At 45.0% G+C, this 24409-nt stretch overlaps 3 protein-coding genes and 1 non-coding gene across 14 annotated transcripts; 2 read left to right on the top strand and 2 right to left on the bottom strand.

The window, feature by feature from the left end:
* Positions 1-343: 343 nt before the first annotated feature.
* RACK1 (receptor for activated C kinase 1) lies at positions 344-3840 on the bottom strand. Its single transcript, XM_003211143.5, has 8 exons — positions 3699-3840; positions 2999-3170; positions 2069-2216; positions 1688-1783; positions 1451-1561; positions 1101-1241; positions 626-736; positions 344-474 (listed from the first exon to the last, which is right to left on the bottom strand). The coding sequence occupies exons 1-8, from the start codon at positions 3805-3807 to the stop codon at positions 409-411; spliced, it is 954 nt and encodes a 317-aa protein (XP_003211191.1). The 5' UTR covers positions 3808-3840; the 3' UTR covers positions 344-408.
* A 66-nt stretch (positions 3841-3906) lies between these two features.
* LOC100541529 (uncharacterized) lies at positions 3907-18957 on the top strand. Of its 11 annotated transcripts, XM_085239032.1 has the most exons (41): positions 3907-4058; positions 4139-4244; positions 5842-6002; positions 6900-6950; positions 7037-7057; positions 7353-7373; positions 7456-7476; positions 7574-7594; positions 7810-7830; positions 7932-7952; positions 8194-8214; positions 8471-8491; positions 8617-8637; positions 9091-9111; positions 9384-9404; positions 9499-9519; positions 9645-9665; positions 9880-9900; positions 10334-10354; positions 10497-10517; positions 10741-10761; positions 11538-11558; positions 11730-11750; positions 11829-11849; positions 12306-12326; positions 12655-12675; positions 12911-12931; positions 13419-13439; positions 13607-13627; positions 13881-13901; positions 14427-14447; positions 14686-14709; positions 14797-14817; positions 15005-15025; positions 15433-15453; positions 15586-15606; positions 15720-15740; positions 15943-15963; positions 16424-16444; positions 16537-16557; positions 16820-18957. In XM_085239032.1, the coding sequence occupies exons 4-41, from the start codon at positions 6938-6940 to the stop codon at positions 17329-17331; spliced, it is 1284 nt and encodes a 427-aa protein (XP_085095158.1). In that variant the 5' UTR covers positions 3907-4058; positions 4139-4244; positions 5842-6002; positions 6900-6937; the 3' UTR covers positions 17332-18957. The 11 variants fall into 11 exon arrangements, with proteins under 11 accessions (XP_085095158.1, XP_085095159.1, XP_085095156.1 ...); XM_085239033.1 differs by lacking the exon at positions 4139-4244; XM_085239030.1 differs by lacking the exon at positions 4139-4244 and having other exon boundaries at positions 4797-6002.
* Positions 18958-20422: 1465 nt separating this feature from the next.
* On the top strand, positions 20423-23456 carry BTN2 (zinc finger protein RFP). Its single transcript, XM_010720612.4, has 7 exons — positions 20423-20912; positions 21059-21154; positions 21233-21463; positions 21588-21610; positions 21960-22075; positions 22346-22405; positions 22652-23456. The coding sequence occupies exons 1-7, from the start codon at positions 20490-20492 to the stop codon at positions 23164-23166; spliced, it is 1464 nt and encodes a 487-aa protein (XP_010718914.2). The 5' UTR covers positions 20423-20489; the 3' UTR covers positions 23167-23456.
* Positions 23457-23978: 522 nt separating this feature from the next.
* Positions 23979-24060, bottom strand: TRNAL-AAG (transfer RNA leucine (anticodon AAG)). Its single transcript has one exon. It is a non-coding gene; the product is annotated as a tRNA-Leu (tRNA).
* Positions 24061-24409: the final 349 nt, after the last annotated feature.

The raw sequence follows: 24409 nt of genomic DNA, 5'->3' as shown, positions 1-24409 counted from the left end.
ATTTATCTTAACTTAATGAGTAGTAATTTGGATTAGGCTGTTTTTCCCTTCAGCACTTTGTGAAGGCATGGAGGCTGCTGGGTGAACCAAGCTCTGTGTTACCACCTCTTCTGCTCTCACAACATCTTTAGTGCCTCTATTTGTGGTGGTGGTGGTTTCTTTTTGTCCATGGCTCTATTTTCCCATGTGTGCACTCACTATGGGCTGCTACTGCTCCAGAAAGGGCTCAGGGAGACGTTTGAGTCCTTTCTTCCACATTTGGGAGGAGAGCACTGATGTCCCCATCCTTAAAGTTGTGGGCACAGCCTTGGTGCCAAGTCCAGAATGGGACATGAGGCAGCCATGAGCTCAACAGAGCGCTCTTTTATTGAGTTTTGTGCATAAAATCTGTGTGTTGTTACCACGTCCTCATCTGGTTCCAATGGTGACTTGCCAAACCCGGACGAGGTTATCTGTGTAGCCAGCAAACAGTGTCTGAGGAGAGAAACGGAGGAATTGATCATGAAAAGACAGAAATCAGCCTTCAGGATATGAATGTAAAGATCTCAGAAGGCAGCTCCCCAAAGCAGAGGTGCTGGAAGAAGGGGGGAGTTCTAAGGCTGCAATGAGAAGGGGATATTTCTACCTGCCCATCTGCAGACCACGCCAGAGAGGTGCACTGGGGTGGCTCAGCTTTGCTGCTGGTGCTGATCACCTCCTGCTTCAGCTCATCCACGATGATTTTACCTTCCAGGTCCTGTACAGGACAGAAGAGAGCGTGAGAGACTGAAGTCCTGCAGAGAGATTGTTGTAGCCAAACCCAATCATTCCAACTCAGAACAGGCAGTGGGGTGCTCAGAAACAGCCTCTGGGTTTCCGCACAGGGATGCAGTCAGATGGCATCGAAGTTTCATCACAGCAGAGCAGTGGCTGTGCCCCACACCACCCTCCCAGCGCAGGGGATGAGGACAGTGCCACCAGGGCGACCCATCCCACGTAACCAGAAGGGCTCTGCACCAAGAGATCTGTGGGGCAAGGCGAGGATTTTGACCACAGACCTGCCTCCAAACCCACAGGATAAGACAAGTGATTCTTTGGGGGGAAATGGGGATGTCCCATACCCAGATCTTGATGCTGGGGCCAGTGGCAGCACACAGCCAGTAGCGGTTGGGGCTGAAGCACAGCGCGTTGATGATGTCCCCTCCATCCAGAGTGTAGAGGTGCTTGCCTTCATTCAGGTCCCACAGCATGGCTTGGCCGTCCTGGGGGGCAGCAAAGAGAAATCACAGCAAACTATCAAACCTGTGGCTTTGTTCCAGTTGTCCATCTAAAACCTTCCAGCATGGAAACAGCACTCGATTTGTGACTGAGATGTGGGTGAGTTGTCACAGGATAATAAGAGGCACAGCACTGAGCTGTGAGGACACCAGAATAGGCTGCAATTCAGCCTCAGTTTCCCCCCAGGGTGTACCTTGCCTCCAGAAGCACACAGGGAGCCATCAGGAGAGACAGTCACTGTGTTCAGATATCCTGTGTGGCCAATGTGGTTTGTCTTCAGTTTGCAGTTAGCCAAATTCCAAACCTTGATGAGGGTATAAACGTGACAGGGTCAGAAATACAGGGGAGAAAAAAAAAGAAAAACACTCTCATGATCACTGCTCAAATCCTCCCCAGAACGTCACGCAGACCCCAAAGGTGCTCCTCTCACCTTCACCAACTTGTCCCAGCCACAGGAGACAATGATGGGGTTGCTGCTGTTGGGGGAGAAGCGCACGCAGGAAACCCACTCGGAGTGGCTCTCATCCTGAAGAGAGGAACAGCGTTGGGTTGAGAGCAATGAAAAGCATCCCCAACCCGAGCTGCTGCATCCCACTGCTCCACAAGACCCTCATAATTGCAGGACGTGTCCTCAAACCCCCCAAAAAGAAAGGTCAGCAGGCACCGTGTCACTTCTAATCATTAGGCCGGAGCTGGTAGCTGTGGATTATGGATCAAAACCAACACAGCAAGGAGAAACGTGGGAACACAGCCTCAGAAACGAGCAGAAAGAGGTTTATTTCCACAGCGAAACTCAGATCCGTTGCCTCACCTGCACCGTGTATTTGCAGACACCCAAAGTGTTCCAGAGTTTGATGGTTTTGTCCCTGGAGCCCGAAACGATCTGGCGGTTATCGGAGGAGAAGGCGACGCTCAGCACATCCTTGGTGTGGCCAACAAAGCGGCGGGTGGTGGTTCCTCTGCAGGGACACCAGGAGGGTCACACAGGAGGGACAAAGCTCAGCAAAGCACAATTAAATTAATTAACCTTCCCCTAAATTGAGGTGATCCTGCTGCACTGCCTGAATTCTTAATGAAAAGCAAGATAAAATGGAGCAATCTGTGCCTTCCACGTGGGTTGAAGAGCGGTGGTTCCTTTTCTCCTTCCAAACAGGAACTCTAAAGGGTGCCAAAGTTTTTGATATAGGATTGGAATAACCATGAGGAGTTTAGGGATGTAAAACTCAGCTTATACGGACACAGCAGTATAAATGCTGAACACTTTTGGAGGGCTGGGGCAGTTCTGCTTCCTGAGGAGTTTCTTCCCCTCCAGCACACCAAAAATCACAGTGAAAGAAGAGCTGGAGCTGCTCCAACCTCACCCCAAACTCTGTATCCCAAAATCACACTGGAAGAAAAGTTTGCTTGCTCCTATCTGTACCCCACAGTGATGGTGAAGGAAGAACCAAACCCCCTGTGCTGCTCCACCTGCTTCTCTCCCATCATAATTGCAGGACATGTCCTCAGATCCTGGAGGATCAGCAGGCTGTGTCAGGTGTAATCACTGGGAGAGGGAGCTGAGGGAGGAATTGCTTTGTTCCTCCTTCCCAGCAGAATTTATCACCCAACCTTAGAGGAACTCACCTCATTTTCATGCTGAATTGCACATTTCTCACCCACCCCAACCCCCAAAGAAAGCACAGAGCCCAGCTCTGCCCCCAAACCTCTCCACCCTAAAGCCCTTTTTGTCCCCAGGACTCACGTGGTGAGGTCCCACAGCCTCAAGGTGCCATCCCATGAACCCGACAGTGCAAACTGCCCATCAGAGGAGATGACCACATCGCTGACAAAGTGCGAGTGGCCGCGCAGGGCGCGTTGCGGGATCCCGTAGTTGGTCTCATCGCGGGTCAGCTTCCACATGATGATGGTTTTGTCTGGGAGGGGGGAAAGGCAGCACCCTCAGCTCCATCCCTTCTCATATTCCTGTCCTCACCGGGTTTATTTCCCCCCTGGCAACGTGGGAGTAACACAGAGCACCCCATCCTCTCAGCTCTCCAACCCCTCCCTGTGTCCTCATACACAGCAGCCTCCCCACCCTGCAGCTCTCTGTCCCCAAGCCCTGCACCCCTCATCTCCCCTCTTTCCTACCACCCACGGTTCCCGCCCAGCCCCCTCCTCTAGCATTAATGGTCCCCCCTTATTCCCCTTTTGCCCCCCATAGGCCCCACAATTCCCTCCCCACTCTGCAGCTCCTTGTCCCCAAGCCCTGCACCCTCCCATGGTTCCCCCCAACCACCTCCTCCAGCACTGGTGGTCTTCCCTTATCCCCTTTCATTATCACCCCCGTAGACCTCACAGTTCCTCCTCCCCCCCGTATTCCCATATCCGCCCCCCCCAGCCCCACATTTCCGCCCCCCCCCCCCATTCGGACCAGGCCCGAACCCTTCAGGCGCGGCCCTCACCCCGCGACGCGGAGAGAATCATGTCCGGGAACTGCGGGGTGGTGGCGATTTGCGTCACCCACCCATTGTGGCCCTTCAGGGTACCGCGGAGGGTCATCTGCTCCGTCATGGCGGCGGCGGGACGGGAGGATGGCGGCGGATTCAATTGAGGGCCCGGCCCGATCCGCTCCTACCGTCTGCGATGGCCGCCAGCGCGGAGAGAGAAAGAGGGCGGTGACTTCCGGCGGAAGCGGAAGTAGCCGCTGGGTTGTACGGCAAGAGGGGCAAGATGGCGGCGCCCATAGAGAGCACGCTGAATAAGGGAATGGGCTTTGGAGGCGGACAGGGAAGGCTTTTTTTCTGCCGCTGCAGGGACACGAGGTGCGGGCAGAGCAATTCTTTAACATTTTCTATTATTTAGCCTTTCATATTTAGCATTTTTATTATCCCTGTTGTGCCAGGACAGGGAAGAGCGGGGTGTGCAGCCTGTGTTCATCACTGCAGCTGTCCTGCATCCTACAGCCAGCCCAGTTTTTGTGATGCCTGAGCAAGATCTGACCCAGGAAGGCAAGCAGAAAAGCACTGGGTCCTCCTCCCTTCCCCTTCCCCATCCCATCCTCTTTCCTTTCCCATCCCTCCCACGCTGCTGTTTGGGGGCTGTGACCCCTCCCCATTGCTCACTCAGCACCCATTCCAATATGCAGTAGCTGATGGTGATGTTTACAACCTTTTGGCTTCCTTTTGTGTTCCGCCCCCATTTTGTCTCACCAGCCTTTTTTCTTTCTGTCCTTAACAGCAGATGATTCTTATTATTAGATTTGTCTTTTTCCAGCGACAGTTTTGCGTTTTCACTTTGGTTTTATCACCTGACATAAAGCCTTTTGTCCCCATTTGACAATGTTCATGCAGATAAATCCTTAAATCAGGAAATAATTCAGTCTTGGCCCTTTCTAAACCCATTTAGGTTTAGATTTTTTGTAGCATTCAGCCGAGACACGCTTCCAGAGCCATAACACATCTTGAAGTGCCAACGTGCCTTAAAATCCAGAAAATTGCCCCAAAATAGGCATGACTCATCAAGCACCGTAGTGGGAATGATTTGCTTGGATGACCCCGTAGGTAAGGAGCCATTTGTTGGACACCACCACGTCGTTTTTCACAGCCCTGTGAGCGCAGCGTTTTGAATTTCACTCCAGACATTCCAAATTTGGAGACCTCAAATGGCAAAGGTGAAATGGGCGTCAGCTCTCCGGGATGAAGGAATCTCTCCCAGGGTTTTCTGCTGGATCACAGCAGGAGGATTTGCTTTCCTAAAGCATTGAGTGACGTGAAGAGCCCAAATTGGAGCCAGCGGCCACATTCTTCCAAGGGAAAACCCTTTGGGTGCCCCTACGGTTCCCTTTCTATCACCATAACAAACCCCTTCTCCATCCACTCATCCCCTTTTGGATTTGGAGGTTGACAAATCCCTTCTGAAATTCTTATATTGCACACATGTCCTTCTTTCTTTACTTCTGAGGCAGCAAAGATCTCACAGTGATTTAATTCTGAGTGAGATCAACAACCTTAGACATCCTTTATTAACTTCACATCGTTTCATGATGGTCAGCAGCAAAAAAAAAAAAAAAGAAAGAAAGAAAAGGAATAGGAGTTTATCTGTGGGATTGCTCTGCATTTTCGTGCTTGTTTGGCTGATTGAAGGAAGCTGGGAGGAAATGTTGTGAAATAATCCCAAATGCTGAGAAATTGTGAGTAGGGGAGGAGGTGCCCTCTGTCCTGATGAGCAGTAGAGACAAAACAGAAAGGAATAGGCATGAGCTCATTTTGTATCTCTTTATTTTAGGGTATTGCTAACCGGTGCTGTCACATTATTTGGGGCCAGGAGTGGCTGCTGCCCCACTGGTGCCCAAAAAAACCAATGCTGCCCCATTTGGGATTGGGGTCTGCTCACAGACCACATCCCCTAACCAACCCATGGCTGATAGCAGAGAGGTGACCAGGTCAACTTTAGTGCTTTCTACCCTTCTTTGCAGAAACCTGTTCCTGTCTATATAGGGATCCCCATCCCTCCTTCCATCCTCGGCATTTAGGTAGGCTATAATTAGGCTCTGGGAAAGTCCCCCCGCTGCCAGCACAGCTGTCGTGCCTGCAATGATCCTTCCAGCTCTCTGCGGACACGCAAACCCTCCAGCAATCCTAAATACCCATTTCCTGCCCTCCTGGGACAAACTGGGAGCTGCCAAAAAATCTCCAGCCCCCCACGGACGTGACCATCACAGCACCAAGGAGCAAAGCAAACGCAACGTGATTACGGTGCAGGTCGGGGTAAGCCTTTCTCTCTTTCTTGCCACAGCCCAGTATTTGGGGGATCCTATTGGCTCTATGGGATCTGGGAGATGCAGGAGAAATGTGATCCGTTTGTGGTAGCGAGGAGCAAAACAACCTTTTAGAATCCTGTACCTGAATCTGACAGCACTGGAAAGCAGGGAAAGGATTAAGAGAGCAATGGGTCCTTCTGCACTGTTTCTCTCATAGGGAAATACAACACAGAAATCATTGGGGCTGCTTGCTTTGCTTTCTTGGCACAAATTTAGCTCCTCATAACAGCGTTTATCTGACTGAGACCCCAGGAGGATCTACAGGGGTAGAACACAGCAAACAAAGCCTGACTGATGTTTCCTATGGGACCTGTTGCCTTTCCTGTGCGATTTGTTGCCTTTTCCCATTGAGATTTCTGCTTTTCCTGTGGGGCTTTTTGCTTTTTCACAGCTTTTTCACCTCTGCCACTGTAGTGAATAGGAATTTTTAGGGCTTTTAGGACACTGATCGTGAACGTAGGGATGAACTCGTAACAACTTCCTGGTGTGGTTTGCATATGGGATAGAGTGGAATTCATGGTGCTGTGGACAACTAACAGAGACACCTGAGGGCTGAGCCCTTTTTTTGCCCCTTTTGGGGGTCAACAGATTCCTCTTATTCAGATATGAATCCCCTCATCCACAATTTCACCAATTTTCCCAGTGCAGGCCCAAGAAACATCTCCAATATCAAAGTCCATGAACTGAGAAAAGCAGCATAAAGCATCAGTGCCCCCAAATATTTATCCCTTATCCCATTTATTTCTATGGGCAAAGCTATTCTGGGCATCAGGAAGGTGGGAGATTCCAGGTCTGTTTGTCCCTAATTGGGATTTTTTAACGATGTTTCCACTTCTCCCATCAGGTGGACATTTGGAAGTGGTTGATTGGGAAGAGGACGTGATGATGGCATCAGGTAGAGCTCATGAAGTACTATTTATCAGCAAAGCAGTGTTCCAGATCTGGTTTTTCCCATTTTTTCCCATATTTTTTCTCATTCAGGGAAGAGGAACGCGGATCTTGGTGAGTGATTTTCTTCCTTTTTCCATCAAAAAGTCCCTTTCCATGCATAGAAATGGATATACGTACCCCCCACTGATACCCATTTCCTTTATTCTTCCCTTATGTTTACACTTCCCCATATTTTAAACACATGAAAACGAAGCCTACATTAAATAAATTCATAAACAGGGTGATTTTTGGACTATTTTTTTAATAGAAAAGCATTAAATCGATGCAGAAGTGCCTCTGGAGGGGGCTTCTGCAGCACCCACAGGGAGGGGCGTGGGGCTGAGTGCTCTCTCTGTCTCTCTTTTAGAAGAATGGGATGCAAAAATCAGTGAGTGCCCCTTTTTCCTCTCCCTTTATGGTGAGATATGAGTGTGGAGGGCCTGAATTAATGCGAGTTCCTCTGTTTTAAGGGAAGCTAACAGAAGATTTTGGTAAGTCAGTTATTTTCCTCAATCTGAACGCACCTTTCGACACCTTTACCACCAGTGATGACCAACGTGTGTATGCATTTCTCTTTATTCCATTTAGAAGAGAGTGACACGGAGCTCGGTGAGTGCCTTGGGGTTCTTATCAAGGTTTAAAGATGTCCCTCTGTGCAGCAGTGGGGACAGGGAGAAGCCCTTCAGCTCTTGGATTTATCCACATCTGATACCCAGATGGAGTCAGGATGCAGAAGTGAAGGAGGAGGGCCAAAGCTTTGGGCATTTGGGGGGTTCTTTTTGCTCCTCGGGATTAACCCATCTCCATTTCTCTGTTATTTCCAGAGGAATGTGACACAGAAGATGGTGAGTGTCTTCTTTGGCAGGGCTCAGGGTTGGCCAGAGAACAACTTCCAGCAAATCTTCCTTTTTTTTAATGAAATTCTGATGCATTTCTCTGTTTTAAGGGGAACTCATGGCTGAGATTGGTAAGTCATTTGTGGTTATGTGTCATGTGAGATTATAGACCCCTACTTGTGCCTCCCATCAAACAGGGCTCTGTGCAGCTCGAGTTGGTTCCCATGGGGTTTCTCCCTCACTTTTCACACGAATACTGGGGGTAAAAACCAACAAAATGGCTGCAGAAATGGTGGTCGTTGGGTGACGCCGTGTTCTGATCCAAGGGATGGTGAAGCTCATGAGAATGGTTCTTTCTTTCTCTTTTTTAAGACAACCTGACTGCAGAGCTTGGTGAGTGCTTCCCTTTCCTCTCTGCTTCGTTTCTCTGTTGGGGTTTTTAGGGGAAAAAAATGCTCTTTCCCCCCCATAAACACACACAAATGTAACCCAACCTGGGCTGGAAGGAGGGTCCAACCACTCATAACTGCAATTATTGATAATATAGATAATATAGATAATATAGATTGCAATTATTACAAACTGGAAGGTGGTTCCATCGTGAGCACGATGGAATTCTGACAGCTTTTCTCTTTCTTTTCTCTTCCAGAGGAACGTGATAGGAAAATCAGTAAGTGCCATTTTCCTTCCAGAATTAACTGGGGATGATGGGTTTGTGCTTGTGAAGAAATAAGTTAATACATTTTATTATGTCTTAGGATTGAAAATAACGCTCATCTATTTCTTTGTTTTAAGGAAAGCTCACATCAGACCTTGGTAAGGTTTATTTTCATTAAGTTATCCATAATTCTGCAAAAGTGCTGGGTATAAAGTAGAAAAATATGTGTGTGAAAGTGTATGTATGCATACATTCATTAATTGCTATATATGTACTCATTAATTGCTATATATGTACTCATTCATTCATATATATATATATTTGTATATATTTGCATATATTTGTATATGTTTGTATTTATGTGTGTGTGTGTGAAGAGTTTGGGGTTTCCTCTGCCTGAAGATTGGGGTGAATGAAAGCAGATGTCCTTAAAAAGCCTTATTTTTAAAATACTAATAAGGGATAAAGTTTAAAAATGGGGGGAGGGGGAAAGGATGAAATGGGTAAAATATTGAACAAAAAGTTTAGAGAATGGAGGAAAATAAATGATAATTTTGGTTGGATTTGGGCTGCTGTGCATTTCTCCGTTTATTTTCTCTCTTTGCTTTCAGGTGACGTTGACTCAAAGCTCAGTGAGTGGAGCTGCTCTTCCTCCCCCATATTTAAGAATATTTTGGGTATTTTTAAGGCTATTTAAGAATATTTGGATTTTTTTCTCTGAAATTTCTGGTCTGTGAGAAACGTGGGGTTTATTTTTGAGGATGGAGTAAATGTCCCAGAAAAGTGGGATTTTGGCTTTTATAGGCTGGGAGGTGAAAAGCAACGATCTGAGTGTGTTGTGGCCAACAGATGGAGGAAAATAAGATAATTATTACTAATTTTCTTCTTTTTCTTTTCTTCCCAGAGGAACGCGATAGGAAAATCAGTGAGTGTCACTTTTTTGGGGCCAAAACCCTTTAATTTGGGGAAGGGATCACTGATACAAGTGGTTAATCCTGTTGATTTTTCCCCCTTTGCAGCCAAACTCTCAGCAGAAATACGTAAGTCCTTTTCTTCCCCAATCTGAACCATTTCTTTGTATTCTCAGACTTCCATTTTTTTTGCTGTTTTAATTAAAATAATGGCTTTTTTTTTTTTTTTTTTTTTTTTTTTCCCTATTTGATAGGCAGACTGACTGCAGTGCTGGGTGAGTGGTGCCATTAAATCCATGCATGGTTTTGGGCTGAAAGCCCTTAAAAATGGGAACTCTGCACCAAGACAGCTTATTTCTGTGCTTGGCCTCATTTGTAATAGAATAAAAATGGGGGGAAATGGGCAAAATGAGCACTGCATTGAGGGCAACAGGGCACCATGTAAAAATATATATTTTAACCTTTTTTCCTTCTTTTTTTCCCATTTAGGGGACCGTGACTCAAAGCTCCGTGAGTGCCTTTTTCCTCCTGATTAAAATCTGAGTGAAGACGTGGATTTTCTTCAATGTGCCCCTAAAATCTCTCCTTTTCAGCACAGTTTTTCCCAAACTTTGCGTTTCTCCACCCAACCCCTTACACTGATCCTAAATGGGTGTCGTGCCTGAATTGGTGGCTTTCTTCCCTACTTCCTGTCCTGCTTAATTACAGTATTATGTTTTTACGACATGATTTTATGGCATATTTTGTGCTATAATGCCCTATTTTGTGCTATAATGCCCATACACCTTATTACCGTTACCTGCCCTGTCTGTGAATCAGAAGATACATTTAATATAAAACAGATATCTCTATCGACTTCTGAAATGACTTCTGAATGACTTCATTTCTGAAAGGAAACTGAGGGATCTGATTTAAAATAAACTTTAATTTTATCCTTTTTTAGGCAAACTGACGGCAGAACTCGGTAAGCCATTTTCTTCCCCATTCCCATAAAATAAACAAAATTATTTATGGATGGATGGGAATAAACCAGTTAATAGAGGTCAGAATGATCTGAAAACTGATCAAAATCTGCTTTTACTCATTTTTCTTCCTCTTTTTTGTAGCTAAGTGCGATGCAACCATCAGTAAGTGCTGCTCCCTGTGGGGGTACCTCCACCTTTGGGTGATTTTCTGCTGTTTCAGCACTGAAATGAGTCCAGAATTCCTTAAATCCAACAAAATTTGGGTCACTCGAAGGAAACTTTGCAGATATGGGGGAAATCAAGGCCAAATTTTGAAGAGGGGGAGGGAAAATCTCGGGGGTGTGTCAGAAATCCAATGGGATCTGATGGTATTTTCTGCTCTCAGGACTATTTACAGTGGAGCTCGGTAAGTCAGTTTCCTTTTTGTGTGTCTTTTTTTAATTATTCTTTATTAGTAGTATTATATATCAATATTATTATTGCTGTTCATACACATTGTTGTACATTTATTTATTTATGCTTTTTTCCATAACATATTTTTATTATTATTTTTATTTATTAGCATACATCGATGTCTGCCTTATGCATATTATTATATTTATAATTATTATTGGATGGAATATATATAATGTATTATATATTACGTAATAATATAATACATTATATATATTATATAATAATATAATATATTCTACATTATATTTTATATTTCATATTATATGAATATAAAATATTGTATATTATTATATATTATGTTTATTATGTACTATATGCTATATATACTCTATATATGCTTATATATTATTATATATTATAATAATATATATAGTATATATTAATCATGCAATATGTAATATAATGTATATATATAATGATGTAATATCTAATATATGTAATATATATATTATAATACACATAAATTATATTATTATTATTATTATAACACTTTTAATTATTTCTGCCTCTTTCCGCATGTTTCATTGATTAAAATCTAAATCCTAAAGGCAGAAGTAAAGAAGATGAAAATCCCCCAAATTAACACCAAATAATTGGAGCTATGGATCATATCCATCAAAGCAAATTCGCCTTCAGTCCACGTCAGGAAATTAATGATAAAAAGGTTTAAATTTGGAATGCACCAACGATGGCAAATAACCCCCAGTGGCTTTTCTCTTCTTGTAGGAGAGCGTCACACCAAAATAGGTACGTGAGGTGTTTGCTTCCATCATTTGAAAGGAGGAAATTGCATCAATAAAACCTCTGTCCAATGTGAAGCTGGGATCAGATTACTGATAAATCACCATCAATTGTCTGTGAATTAACAGAAAAAAGGCTAAATTTGAAAATAATATTTTTTTCTGTCTCTCTTTTAAGGGGAACTCACTGCAGAAGTTGGTAAGTCTCTTTCCCATCAATGTAAGCAAAAATGGCTCATCAGATATATAATAATCCCATATTTCTGCTTATTTTTAGGGGACTACAGTAGGAAACTTCGTAAGTGCCTTTAATTTTCCCCATTAAGAGCTAAAAATATTGAATTTTTTTGATGCATCAATGTGCTGCAGCCACCAAAAATGTTTTAGTTCTAAAGGGGATGAGTATCAAACCTGAGCACCATCATTTTGGGGGGCTGAGATTTGTGGAATTTGGGTTTTTAGTGTGAAAATGCCTCTGGGTTTCTGTGCATGAGCTCAGGGAAACACAACCAGGACTTCCCAGTAGGAGACCCCAAAATGTTTCTACCTGAGGCCTTTTCCCATTGGGAATTTTATTCTTTAAATCCATATTTCTGCACATTTGAGTGTCACTCATTAAATATCACTATTTTGGCAATGTTGAGAAGATGTACAGATATATCAATATTATTTAATCTGGAGCTGTTTGTGTTGGTCAGTGATGGCATCAGGAAAAGATCTGAATCACTGAATCCCCATTTCTTCTCTCTTTAAGGGAAACACACGGCAGAACTCGGTAAGGAAATTCCCTCCTTGGGTTTGTTTTTCTCTTTTGGGGGGATTTTTTCTGTCTTCTTTCCTCCTCCTTTCCTCCTCCATTCCTTCCTTTTTCCTTCAGGTTGATTTGGGGTTGGTTACTTTCACACTTTTCAAGTTTTGAATGGGATGGGGGCATTTTCTGTTTGATTCACATTTCAAATCAAAGGCTCAAATGAATAAATAGACCCCAAAAACGCAGATTTTGAGCCAAAAAAAAAAATCACCTCAAAATGAACCTCAACGTCTGCACTGTGGGCTGAGCACAGCTAGGCTCTAATTTCTCTTTATTTCTCTCTTATTTATAGAGGAACGCGATCTGAAAATCAGTAAGTGTCACCCCAAAGCCACTTTGGGCTGTGCTGGGCTTCATCCCCACAACGTGAATTTTATAAATTAAATATACATATATTTATAATTCTTTATATTTTATATATTTAGTATCAGCAGTATTTTAAAAAAGAATAAAATAACTCAAGAATCTTAGGATCAGTAGTAACACGATGATGCAGTGTGGATACAAAAGCAGTAATTCCTATTTCTTCGTCCCTTTTTTCCTTCTAGGGGAACAGGAAGCAGAGATAAGTGAGTGTTATTTTCTGTATTTTATGATGGAAAAGTTATTTCTCTGTAATATAAAAAATAAACTCAACTATTTGAGGGTTTTTCGGCTTAACCCAAATGCGGAGTACTTGAAATCCTACATACTGAACAGAGAATTTCCCATAGAAAAAAAACAGCAATTTGGGGCTGGAAGGAAACAGTTCCACTTCCTTGCTGAAAAGTGAATGAAAAGGGAAAAAAAAAAATCATAAAAATTGAGGTTTTTTTCCCTGATGAATCTGTCATGAAATGGTTTGGGTTCCACGTGGGAACCTGAATGGTGATGTCAACACTTTGTTTTGGGTTCAGCCCAACAGAATCTGTCTCTCAGTCCTTTATTTCTGTATCACCGGTGTTAAAAAGCACTGTTTTGAAATAATATTTTTTTTAATTACTTTTTCTTTTCTTTTTGTTTCCTTTTTCTTTCCTTTTTTTTTTTTCCCCCTTTTTCTCCCTGTTTTGCTTTCAGGGCGCCTCACTGAGCTGCTTGGTAAGTGCATTTCCTTCCTTCCATCTGTAAATCCAGCAAGAAAACAAAACATATTTTTGGGGGGAAGGAGGGGATAAAACACAATATTAATGAAATCAGTGCTTTGGAAAATGTGTAATTATTATTCTTCCTGGAAATGAATGCTTCCTTTTCCCTTCTGTTTGCAGAGGACCGCGATTCCGATGCCCGTAAGTCCCTTTGTTGGTCCTACAGCTGTGATTCCTCCAATGGGAAATGCAAAATTTCTGAGTCTGCCCCCAAAATGTCCTTTTTGAGACTACAAGAGATGGGAAAAGAAGGAGAAATGTCCTTATTTATGTATCTCCTTGTTTATGTGCAAAACTGGGTGACTCTTTTCTGCCGAGCGCGTTAGGAAGAAATACGCAAAACGGGAGGAAATGAAATTTATTCATTTTCATTGTTTTTCTGTTTAATTTTTAGGAGAACAGGACGTCCTCATTAGTAAGTGGCACTTTGGTTTGCTAAGAAATTCTGGGGATGTTTGGGTGTAAGCACCGCGATTGCTGCCACTGTTGGGGCTTTGTGTTGTGGCAAAAATGGAATTACTTCAACAGAAAGAGGAGCAGAATGGAATTATTTAGAGAAAAATGGGAATAAATGGAGCTGTTTGGAAAAAGAAGGTGGAATAGAATGGAAGTATTGGGGAAAAAAGTGAAATAGAATGGAATTATTCTTAAAAAAATGGAATGGAATTTGGGAAAGGGAAAGGGAAAATGGAATGGAATTATTTGGGGGCAAAAGAGGAAATGGGATGGAATTGTTTGGGGGAGGAAAGGGGAAATTGAATGATTTGGGTGGGAAATGGAGAAATGGAATGAAAGTATTTTAAAAATACAGAATTGTGAAGGTTTCAGCCCATCTCAGAGGGTTTGGTGTCCTTGAGTTCCCCCACCGTGACCCATTGAGCATCCTTGGGTTGGCAGCAAATTTACTGCTGACACCAAATTCTGTTTTCTCCTTTTTAAGGGAAACTGTCAGAAGAGCTTGGTGAGTTATTTCCATTTCTTCCACAAAACTGATTCTGGATGTTCTTTTTGTGTGTTTTCCTGCTTTGTCTCATGGTGTTTTAAGAGAGAACTGCAGAAGGAATGGGACAAAGGGTGCAGAGGATCTTAGGGATAAATAACAAGGAAAACAGGGATGGGATAGCAATGAATTGGTGCAATAATCCATGGCACAAAAGGTGATTGTGTGATTCACATTTTGCTTTTTCTCTTCTCTTTAGAGGAATTAAGGGGTCAGGAAGTTGGTAAGTAAGATTCCTCTCCCTGTCCTCCCCCTAAAAAATAAGATGTGATTTGGATTTTGATCTTTTTTTTTCCCTTTATGTTCCTAGAGGAGAGTGATCCAGAGAGGGGTGAGCATCATTGCCTTTCTATTGCTGGAAAACCTTTTGCCTGAAGGAATCCCCCATAAGCATGCTGATGGGATGGGAATTCTGCAGCAGCCCTTGTTCTGATGCACAATTATTATCATTTTTTCATCTTCTATACACAGAAATAGACAGACTTTTCCTTTTTTCTGTCTTTTTCCCTTTTTTTTAGAAGAACATGATGCCAAAATTGGTACGTGTCCATCTCCTCCCGTATTTGTGGTGTCTTCAGGAAGTCTGGTGGTGTCATTTGGGATTGATTGAGTTGAGGATTTGTTTGTGATGGAATCTGGGGGAGGATTCAGGTGCCCAAACACAGCATCAGGTCCCATCTCGTGTTCTCCTGTGGGCTTGGATCCCTGGATACCTAAGAATACCTGAAATCCATAATATCCCATTAGAAGTAACACACCCATCAATGATATATCCACAGAATACAAGGGAATAGACTACATTTACTTTAGATCCCATTTTCAGGTTAACCATGGAAAAAATACCCAATGATTGAATGTCACAATTCAGGGATCCCGTGTGCGAAATCAGGACTTTTACTTTAATTATAAGAAAAAATGAAATTCACTGTTTTTATTCTCTTCTAAGTTGAACTCTCCGCAGAAGTTGGTGAGTATTTTTCTGCCCTCCAGCAAAACCAATGCATGCAGTTTGCAGTCTGTTTTGGATATATGTCATATGTGGATATATAACCAATATGTTATAACAACTCTGGTTTCTTTTTCTCCTTCTTTTCTTCAGAAAAACAAGAGAGAAGAATTGGTGAGTATCAAGCTTCTCTCCCAGAAGTGGACTTTGATGTGTTGGGAAGATCTGTACCACCACGTTGGTGCCAGACTTAATGGAAATCCTTTATTTTTTCCTTATGTTTTCAGATGAACTCACTGCAGAGCTTGGTAAGTCATGATTATAACTCATAACCAGTTATAATGCTGTTTTTATACATATTTTTATATATAATATAGATATTATATGTTGTTATTATAATTCATAATGAGTTACCATAAAGAAATATGGGTTTGCTTTGAGAGCCAAATCTTAGGAAGTCATAACATAAGAGAAGAGGATAATAACCATTTCTGTTGTTCCTCTTTTCAGAGCACTACAAAGCAAAAGCAAGTGAGTTTCTCCTTCCTCATCTTCAGCACGTGAGAGATTTTGGGGGCTTTTGGGACAGCTGTGGAGATTTACACATAGAACAACACAAGATGAGAAGGCACAGTTTGTTAACCTGAATTCAAACTGGTTTGAAATTGGAGAAATTTCAGAATAAATCATCTCCCCGATACCTAATTATATGATGGGATTAATTACAACTTTCCCAGGAGAGGAACGTTGAATTTTTTCATGCCTCCATCAAGCATGAAGTCCATCAGGCTTAACCTTACGGCTTAAAGAACTGTTCATTTTTTCATTTAACCCCCATGTCAGTTAAAAAGATGGACTTCTGCATCACAGAAATAGCCCACAAATGGTCAAAAAGTGGGTCATGAATTTCCAGAGCACCCACACGCCTTCCTCAGTGAATCGGAAAAAATAAAATAAAATTAAAACTAACTAATTTATTTTTTCTTTTTAGGAAAATGTTTTGAGGAACACAGTAAGTGCCCTTTTCTCCCTTCTTTAAGCATCACTTTTCATTTTAAGTTTGTGATACAGTTAATAATCCACCTTCTTATTATGCATTTTTAGGAAGAAGCGAAGAAAAGTTGGGTAAGTCATTTGGTTAATTGGGTTTCTGCTTGCAGACCCCATCCAGGAGCTCGTGTCCTTTAAACGTCTGCACTGTAGAAATATCCAGATTAGACATGTAGGTGGGACATATCGGACCTCTGTGGAGGTATTGGAGACCCCATTTATGTGTAGGGGAAGTAGAACATCAAGCTATCAAGCCTTGAGCTCCACAGAGACAAGCCACCCTATTAGAACTCAAGCAAAGTTGAGTTAAATAGATTTAATTCTTTCTTTTCCATAGTAAACGTGACTCTGGACCCAGAGACGGCCCACCCTCGCCTCATCCTCTCCGAGGACCAGAAGAGTGTCCGATGGGAATACAGCCTGCAGGAATCCCCCGACGGCCCCGAGCGCTTCGACGCCGATCCCTGCGTGCTGGGCTGTGAAACCTTCACCTCTGGGAGGCACTGCTGGGTGGTGGATCTCACAGAAGGGCAGTACTGCGCCGTTGGGGTCAGCAGGGAGTCCGTTCCGAGGAAAGGAGCCACCAGCTTTAACCCTGATGAAGGGATCTGGGCTGTGCAGCAATGGGGGTTCAAGAACAGAGCCCTCACCTCCCCTCCGACCCCACTGAACCTCCCAAGGGTTCCCAAAAAGATCCGCATCTCTCTGGACTACGAATGGGGTGAGGTGGCGTTTTTTGATGCGGAGAACCAAATCCCCATCTTCACTTTTCCTCTGACCTCCTTCGGTGGGGAGCGGCTCCGGCCGTGGTTCTGGGTGGAGCTGGGCTCTCTCTCATTGCCCCGATAACCCCGGAATCCCTGGAGGTGCCTTACAGCAGCTCTTCGAAACCAGGGTGGAAAAACTCTCAGGAAAAAGCAGCATCAAAACCTCATTCTCCCCCTTCCCAATCAACCGTCGTCACGCAAAGGAAAGAAAATTCATCCTCAACACCATCAGCATCCTCCGTGTGTCATGTCTGGTGGTCCCCATTGACGTATGGGGTGGCTCCTGTTGGTGTCTGGTGGCCCCTACTGACATGAGGTGGCCCCCATTGACATAAAATGGCCTCTGTTGACATGAGGTGGCCCCCACTGATGTATGGTGGCCCCCCATTGACATGAGGTGGTCCCAATTGATACAAGGTAGCCTCCATTGACATAAGGTGGCCCCCATTGATCTATGGTGGCCCCCATTGACATATGGGGTGGCTCCTGTTGGTGTCTGGTGCCCCCTCTTGACATGAGGTGGCCCCCACTGACGTATGGTGTCTCCCATTGATGTATGGGGTGGCTCCTGTTGATGTCTGGTGCCCCCTATTGACATGAGGTGGCCCCCACTGACATGAGGTGGCTCCCATTGATGTATGGGGTGGCTCCTGTTGGTGTCCGGTGCCCCCCCATTGAGGTGAGGTGGCCCCCATTGACATGAAGTGACCCCCCCATTGACGTATGGTGGCCCCCATTGACATGAGGCGGCCTCTATTAACATATAGGGTGGCTCCTGTTGGTGTCTGGTGGCCCCTCATTGACATGAGGCGGCCTCTATTGACATATAGAATGGCTCCTGTTGATGTCTGGTGACCCCCCATTGACATAGGGTGGCCCCTATAACCAGCCCCTGGATCCAATGCCTCCTGAATGCAGTTCCAACCTCTAGGGACATTAAACAACCCATAGAGAGGATGGTGTCCTCTTTGGTCTGATGGAAAGAGGTGGGCACCAGCGTAAGTTGCTGCCTACATCACCACTGGTGTTTTGTCTCAGCAGCTGGTGTAAATTTCTGCCACGTGGGGTATTTCTGTAGTAAGCAAAGAAGCTCTGCTGGTGGGCAGCTTGTCTCCTCTCTTTTTGCAAAAAGCAAAATACAATACATGCACCCCGCTATCCATGTGGCCATCTCTCTCCATCAGCTGTTGAAGGAGAAATCTGTGCTCAGAAGAGATGAAATTGGGCTGAGATTTGGCTTGGGAAGATGATCTGATTCCAACCAGAGTCCAGGAGACTTTGGGGAATGCATGAGTCCTATGGGAGAATGGATAACCCTTCATCCAAGAGCAAGCTGGCACGATGCTCTGGGGTGAAAACCCATAACGCCACGTAGTTCTAAGGTTTGGGGTGACTTACACTCTGCAGCTGTGCTTCCAGCAAGGCATTGGGAGCCCTAAACCCATGGAGAAGTCAAACCTGTGCTTGAATCCATTGTGGGCCCAGCTGCAATGGGAAGCAGGCAATTATGGACATCACTGAAGTCACCCCAAGCTTTGGGGAACTTTGGTTTTCACCTTTCGCTGCACTTTAATAGAATTTCTTCTCAATGTCTGCGTGTTCTTGGCCACCTGTTTAAAAAAATAATGATTAAATCTTGGCTTTTGCCCCATTATGGGATGGGCAGCTGGTGGTTCCCAGCTCACAATAAACCACTTGAGACTCTCCAGAGACTTTGTTTCTTTTTCTGGCTGGTTCCACATGGGGCTCTCCAGCCCCTCTGCAGCTCATAGACTTTTCTTCGCAGCATCTGCTCCACCTATTGCTGAAAAAGGGGAAATTTGAGATAGATCCCATTTTGTGAGCATCTCCCACCTGTGGGTAATGCTCAGAGCTCTCAGCCTTGTGGGTTTAATTTCTCTTTCTGCAGCTTATTGGGTCGGGAACCTTCATTATTGCAATAATTAGGGATGGGATAGGGGAGGCAGGAGAGGATCCAAGCAGGGAAAAGGGGAGGGGAAGGACATACCATATGTGTCTGACAGCCTTCAGATTGGAGCAGCTAAAGGAGCAGCTCAGAATACCATCCCTCCCTACGTCAAAGCAGAAATGAAGGCAAAAGTAATGGTTATTTAAATATATATATATTTTAATTGACTATCAACACGGCAAGTGGCACAGAGGTTGGGTAACGCTGTGTGGTTGGTTTTGATGCAACTCAAAATTGCAATTAGGAGTTCCTGTGCTAAGTGATAAGGAAAAAAAAAAAAAAAAAGATGAAAAATGAGATTAGAAGCCGCCCAGCTGTTTAATTAAAGCAGTTTGGTGAATGTTGTGCTAATGTGCTACAAATCTCCATCTCTCCTGGAAACTGAGGATATTTTCCCCTATGGCCAACAATGACAGAGCATTTTAAGCCCAAAGCTTCATCCAGCCAAATTCCACAATGGAGACACGGATCTGCAGGGAGATTCCAGACAGCACATTCTGTGTTTCCTTAAATAGGGCTGATATTTCCCTCTGTCCCACATGTGATCCATCTGAGCTCACACAGCCCTTAAAAATCTGCAAGGATCTTGTTCTGCTGCCTGACGGTGAGTGTCTTTTTGGGGCTGTTTGGCACCATTTTGGCAACAGGAGGTGTCAACGTCACCCTGAGTTCTTCCAGAGTTCTATGAAAAGCTTTAAAATTGGGTTTTTGCACTTTTTCCATCATCTACCTGTAGGGAGCAAGCTGTTATTGAGGGGAGATGTGCTTTCAGGAGGGTTTGGGTTCTGGTTTGGGGGATATTTGGCATATAAAGATGGTTTCCACCTTCAGGATGAGCCTTGGAAAGGAGAGTTTTGTTGGCTGTCCCGTTGCCTTTCTTCCTACAAAGCAGGCTGCTTCCCAGACCCTTGGGAAGGCTGCACCAAAATCTCTTCTAGCAGATCACAACAAGAAGGCACAAAGAAGGAGGTTAGAAATCAAGTTTTTGGGGTTGAAATGTGGGTGGGAAGGTCAGAAATTGATATTTTGGGGTTGAAATCTGAGTAGGATGATTGGATCTTTCTCCTTTGTCCATATCAAGACCGGAGACACAAATCTGAGATGTCAAACTGCACGATGGAGCCTTAAGTAGGACAAACTTCAGGCCAGATGCCCAAGAGAGGTGTTAAATTTTGGTTAAAGCCCACACCAGTAGCAATAGAAAGAAGTGAGTGATTCATCCCTTCTAGAACTCAACTTTTAGAAGAAATTAGGGAAGGAATCCTGCTTCCATGTTGAACCCTTCTGTATTTTCACCCCGGGGCAGGGAAGAGGGATTGCAAGAGATTGGAGACCACACCACCATGGCCTCTGCTGCTTCTAGAGCAAAGGAAAAGGGAGAGGAGGGCTCCCACCACCCCATCCCAGAGCATCGGATGGACGATGGATGTGGAGGTGGCACACGGCCGGAGCGAGGTCGGCTCGGAGATCCCGAGGTCATCAGCCACCGAAACCACCTCAAGAAAGGGAATTTCCAAACAAAACTCCATTTGGAGCACCTGGCAGAGAAGCTGAAGCTTTTGGGGCTGGATGGAGACAGAGAGGAGAAGGAGAAACTCTGCTTGTGGCACAAGAGGACGTTCCTCTCCAATGGACCACGGGATGATGGAGGTCCCACTGGAGCCCCCATAAAGGAATCGGTGCAGGAGGACGGGGTCAGCCCTGTGTTATCCCCTAAAGTCCTGTTTTATCCTTCATGTCCACGCTGCAAATTTCTTCTCTGCAAAATCCAACGCATTGCATCTCTTCCCTTCTTTCTCCCACCACAATATCCTCCCCAAACTCCTTTTTCTTCCTCCAGGAGCAGATTTGCTGCAATTTGGAGAACCTCAAGAAACAAAAGAAGGAGCTCTTAGAACTCAAAATGAGCGGAGAGAAGCGATGCCAAGACTTTCTGGTAAGAAGATGTTGCCTTCAAGTTGGAAAAACAGACGTTATTGGGGGATCCATGTTGTTGCTTTTCCACATCCTATAGACACGGACGGAGGCTGAAAGGCAGAAAATTGTGTCAGAATTCCGTCAGCTCCGCCATTTTCTGAAGGAGAAGGAGGTGATGCTTCTGGCACAGCTGGGAGAGCTTGACAGGGCTGTGCTGAGGAGGCAGGAGGAGGAGGAGGCCAAGGTGGAGGGGGACATTTCTCTCCTAAGCATCCTCATCTGTGAGATGGAGGAGAAACTCAAGCGACCCACACGTGAATTCCTACAGGTTGGATTCCTAAGGGTTGGATTCCTAAGGGTTGGATACTCCATTGGATCCTCTCCCTTCTTGACCAACCTTCTCCAAAGTTGGGGCAGATTGAACCATTTTTTCCCATCTCTTTCAATTCCAGGATGCCAGAAGCACACTGGACAGGTATGTGCTCCTTCAACCTCATTCAGTGGGGTGGGAAGGGTTCCCCATCACACCCCCATGGATTCTAGCACAGAAATGAGAAATGTGTGTGATTCAGGCAAGGTTGGAAGTCCCATGGGGATCAAAAAGTGCCCCTGGATCCCAATGTAGGAATGGCCCCAGAAAAAGACCTCATGGCCACTGGGGTGACCCAAGGGGCCGCATTCTGTATGGAGCTGGTTGGCATCCCCAAACCTGTGACAAACGGACATCTTGGGGTCAACCATTTCATCTGCCATCCCCACACCACCAGAGGTCCCCACATCTCAACCTGACCACCAGTCCCAGCACTGATGAGATTTGTGTCCAGGTGGGAGATGGGCAGAACTCAAAGGACGATGGAGAACTTTGCAGATGTGGAACGGAGGCTCCGTGTCATCTCCCAACAAAATAAAATCCTCAAGGAGACACTGGGGAGATTTCAAGGTATTGTGGACCACAATATTCCTACCACGTAGAAGTTGCTCTGTACTAAATTTTGGGTTTTGTTGTTGTTTTTAATAGGAGCTGTATATACTGTTGGAAACAATTTGCATTAACTCACGCTATCAATCATTTTTAGGCCTAAGAGCATCTGTCTTTTAGAACAAAATCCCACAGACCCCATATAAAATCCTGCACAGATATCCATAAAAAACACGGTGGGAACTGAAGCAAGATGTGGGACATGACATCCAACCTTCTGTTCATCCCCAGATCTTTTACCATCTGAGCTGGAGAAGGAGGAAGGAGCATCTGTAGGAGAAGAGGGCAAAGGTGAGTCCTGAAAGAAAGCATTTTCCTTTTGCTCCACTGGTCTTTTTTTTAGCCAAAATACTGCTTCAGAGCATCTGGAAAACAATGGTTTTGAGCTCATATTGAGTTTCCTAAAGATATTAAGGAGCTTTCCCATATTTCAGCAAAGGTTTTTCTGAGCTCGAACATCGCTGATCCCAAAACAGATTTGGGGTGCTGCTCCAGTTTTAGGGTGATGCTCAGCCATTTCTTTTCCATCCCTAACAGCATTTGTCACCCTGGACCCAAACACTGCCACTGCAGGGCTCGTCCTGTCCCGGGACCGACGTGGGGTGAGATGGATGGATATAGGGCACAACGTGTCCCCTTGTCCCCAGCGCTTCGATGTCTCCTGCTGTGTGCTGGGCTGTCGGGGTTTCACCTCAGGGAGGCACTTTTGGGATGTGGAGGTGATGGGTGGTGGCACGTGGGCACTTGGGGTGGCACGCAGCTCTGTGCCCAGGAAGGGTTGGCTCACTTTCCACCCCGATTATGGGATTTGGGCTATGGGATGCTGTAGGAACCGCTTCCGAGCTTTCACATCTCCCCCAACCGCCCTCCCCATAGGTGGGAATCCCAACAGGATTCGAGTGGTGTTGGATTATGGAGGGGGACAGGTGGCTTTCTACCTCGCTGCCCAAAAAAATCCCATATTTGCTTTCCAAAATGCTTCTTTTTGTGGGGAGAGCATCTTCCCCTTCTTCTGGGTGGGCAGAGAATCCCACCTCCACCTCTGCCCCTGAGAGAAGGAAAAGGGAGGTCTGAAATTTTGAGGTGAGCATCTCCATCAGCTCATCTGCAGTACAATGGGATCTTCCAGTCTTTGGGTTTTGTGCTCGTTGTGCCATTATTTTTATGGCATCCTAAGATGGTGCTGTATTATTTTTATGACATTGTAAGAGGATGGAGCAGAAAATTTGTCACAAATTAACAAGGGAAAAAAAAAAAAAACAGCAAATCAAAACATGGAATTTTCTTGTTGTGTTTAATGGGATCCAGGGTTGGGGGAAGGACCACAGTTCTAGATGCTGTGGGATCATTTCTCTGTGTTCCCTGGGGACTTGGGGTGACGTGGAGGGGACAGAGGGGGGCTGTAGGGTAACAGCATTTGGCAGATTCGGGTCTTTCCGTCCCATGTTTGGGATTCAGATGCACCTTTATCGGGCTCCTTTAGGTCTCCCTATCCCTTTTTTTTGGGGGGGGGGGAGCAGAAACCGCTCCTGTGCCTCTTTTTGGGTCTCCCCATCCCTCACAACGTGTGGTGGAAGTGAAAAAGAAACAGAAATTCTGCCCAAACCCACGGGTTTTGTGGAATAACCGAAATGAAAGTGAAACCCAGCCGGGACTGGGCTGCAGTCCATGAGCATTTCTCCTGATTTCTCCAACCACCCACAGCTTGCAGGGACCAGCAGCACTTCCAGAGAGTTTCTGGGGGCTGGTGGTGCAAGATTACAGCATGAAGCAGCTGGGAGAGATGGGAATTTGCAGATATTTGCCCCTGATGAATTCCCTTTTCCAGCTGTTCTCCCCACGGGAAGCCCCAAAAACGTCTTTCTGGCAGCGGTGGGATTCGAAACCACGCCCCCGAAGAGACTGGAGCCTTAATCCAGCGCCTTAGACCGCTCGGCCACGCTACCCAGTTGAAAACCCCAAAATCTCGATGGAAAATGAGAAGAAAAAAAAGAAAGAAAAAAAAAAAGTTAAAAAAAATAATAATAAAAAAGGGAATTTCCGCTAAATTCACACCAGAGCGGCTTTGGTGTTTTCTGCCCAAAGCGTTGCGTTTTGTTTTGCCCACCTGCAGCACAGCAAAACGTTTTTGGTGGCACAAAGAAGCGTTTCTTCCGTGCTGCTTCTATTTGCTCCGCCCCACAGAAGGGGATACACACCAACCCCAACCCCCCCATGGGGGGGGGGGGAGGGGTCCATCCCAACCCCTATGGGAAGTGGGGAGGGGGCTGGGGGGGGCAAAGCACGACGGGACCC

This window comes from Meleagris gallopavo, chromosome 18 (genome assembly GCF_905368555.1).
Source record: "Meleagris gallopavo chromosome 18, MGAL_WU_HG_1.1, whole genome shotgun sequence".
NCBI lineage: Eukaryota > Metazoa > Chordata > Aves > Galliformes > Phasianidae > Meleagris > Meleagris gallopavo.
Note: the sequence above shows the minus strand (reverse complement) of the source record. Positions and strands in the feature narration are given on the sequence as shown.

Excerpts from the sequence above, each read along its gene's own strand:
- RACK1 (XM_003211143.5), bottom strand. The coding sequence starts at position 3,807 with ATGACGGAGCAGATGACCCTCCGCGGTACCCTGAAGGGCCACAATGGG. Across the intron at positions 1,562-1,687 it reads GCTGGGACAAGTTGGTGAAG|GTTTGGAATTTGGCTAACTG; the intron begins GTGAGAGGAGCA and ends ACCCTCATCAAG. Across the intron at positions 737-1,100 it reads GCCCCAGCATCAAGATCTGG|GACCTGGAAGGTAAAATCAT; the intron begins GTATGGGACATC and ends TGTCCTGTACAG.
- LOC100541529 (XM_085239033.1), top strand. Across the intron at positions 7,058-7,352 it reads GAAGAGGAACGCGGATCTTG|AAGAATGGGATGCAAAAATC; the intron begins GTGAGTGATTTT and ends TCTCTCTTTTAG. Across the intron at positions 10,762-11,537 it reads ACTATTTACAGTGGAGCTCG|GAGAGCGTCACACCAAAATA; the intron begins GTAAGTCAGTTT and ends CTCTTCTTGTAG.
- BTN2 (XM_010720612.4), top strand. The coding sequence starts at position 20,490 with ATGTTGAACCCTTCTGTATTTTCACCCCGGGGCAGGGAAGAGGGATTG. Across the intron at positions 21,155-21,232 it reads AGCGATGCCAAGACTTTCTG|ACACGGACGGAGGCTGAAAG; the intron begins GTAAGAAGATGT and ends CACATCCTATAG. Across the intron at positions 22,076-22,345 it reads GACACTGGGGAGATTTCAAG|ATCTTTTACCATCTGAGCTG; the intron begins GTATTGTGGACC and ends GTTCATCCCCAG.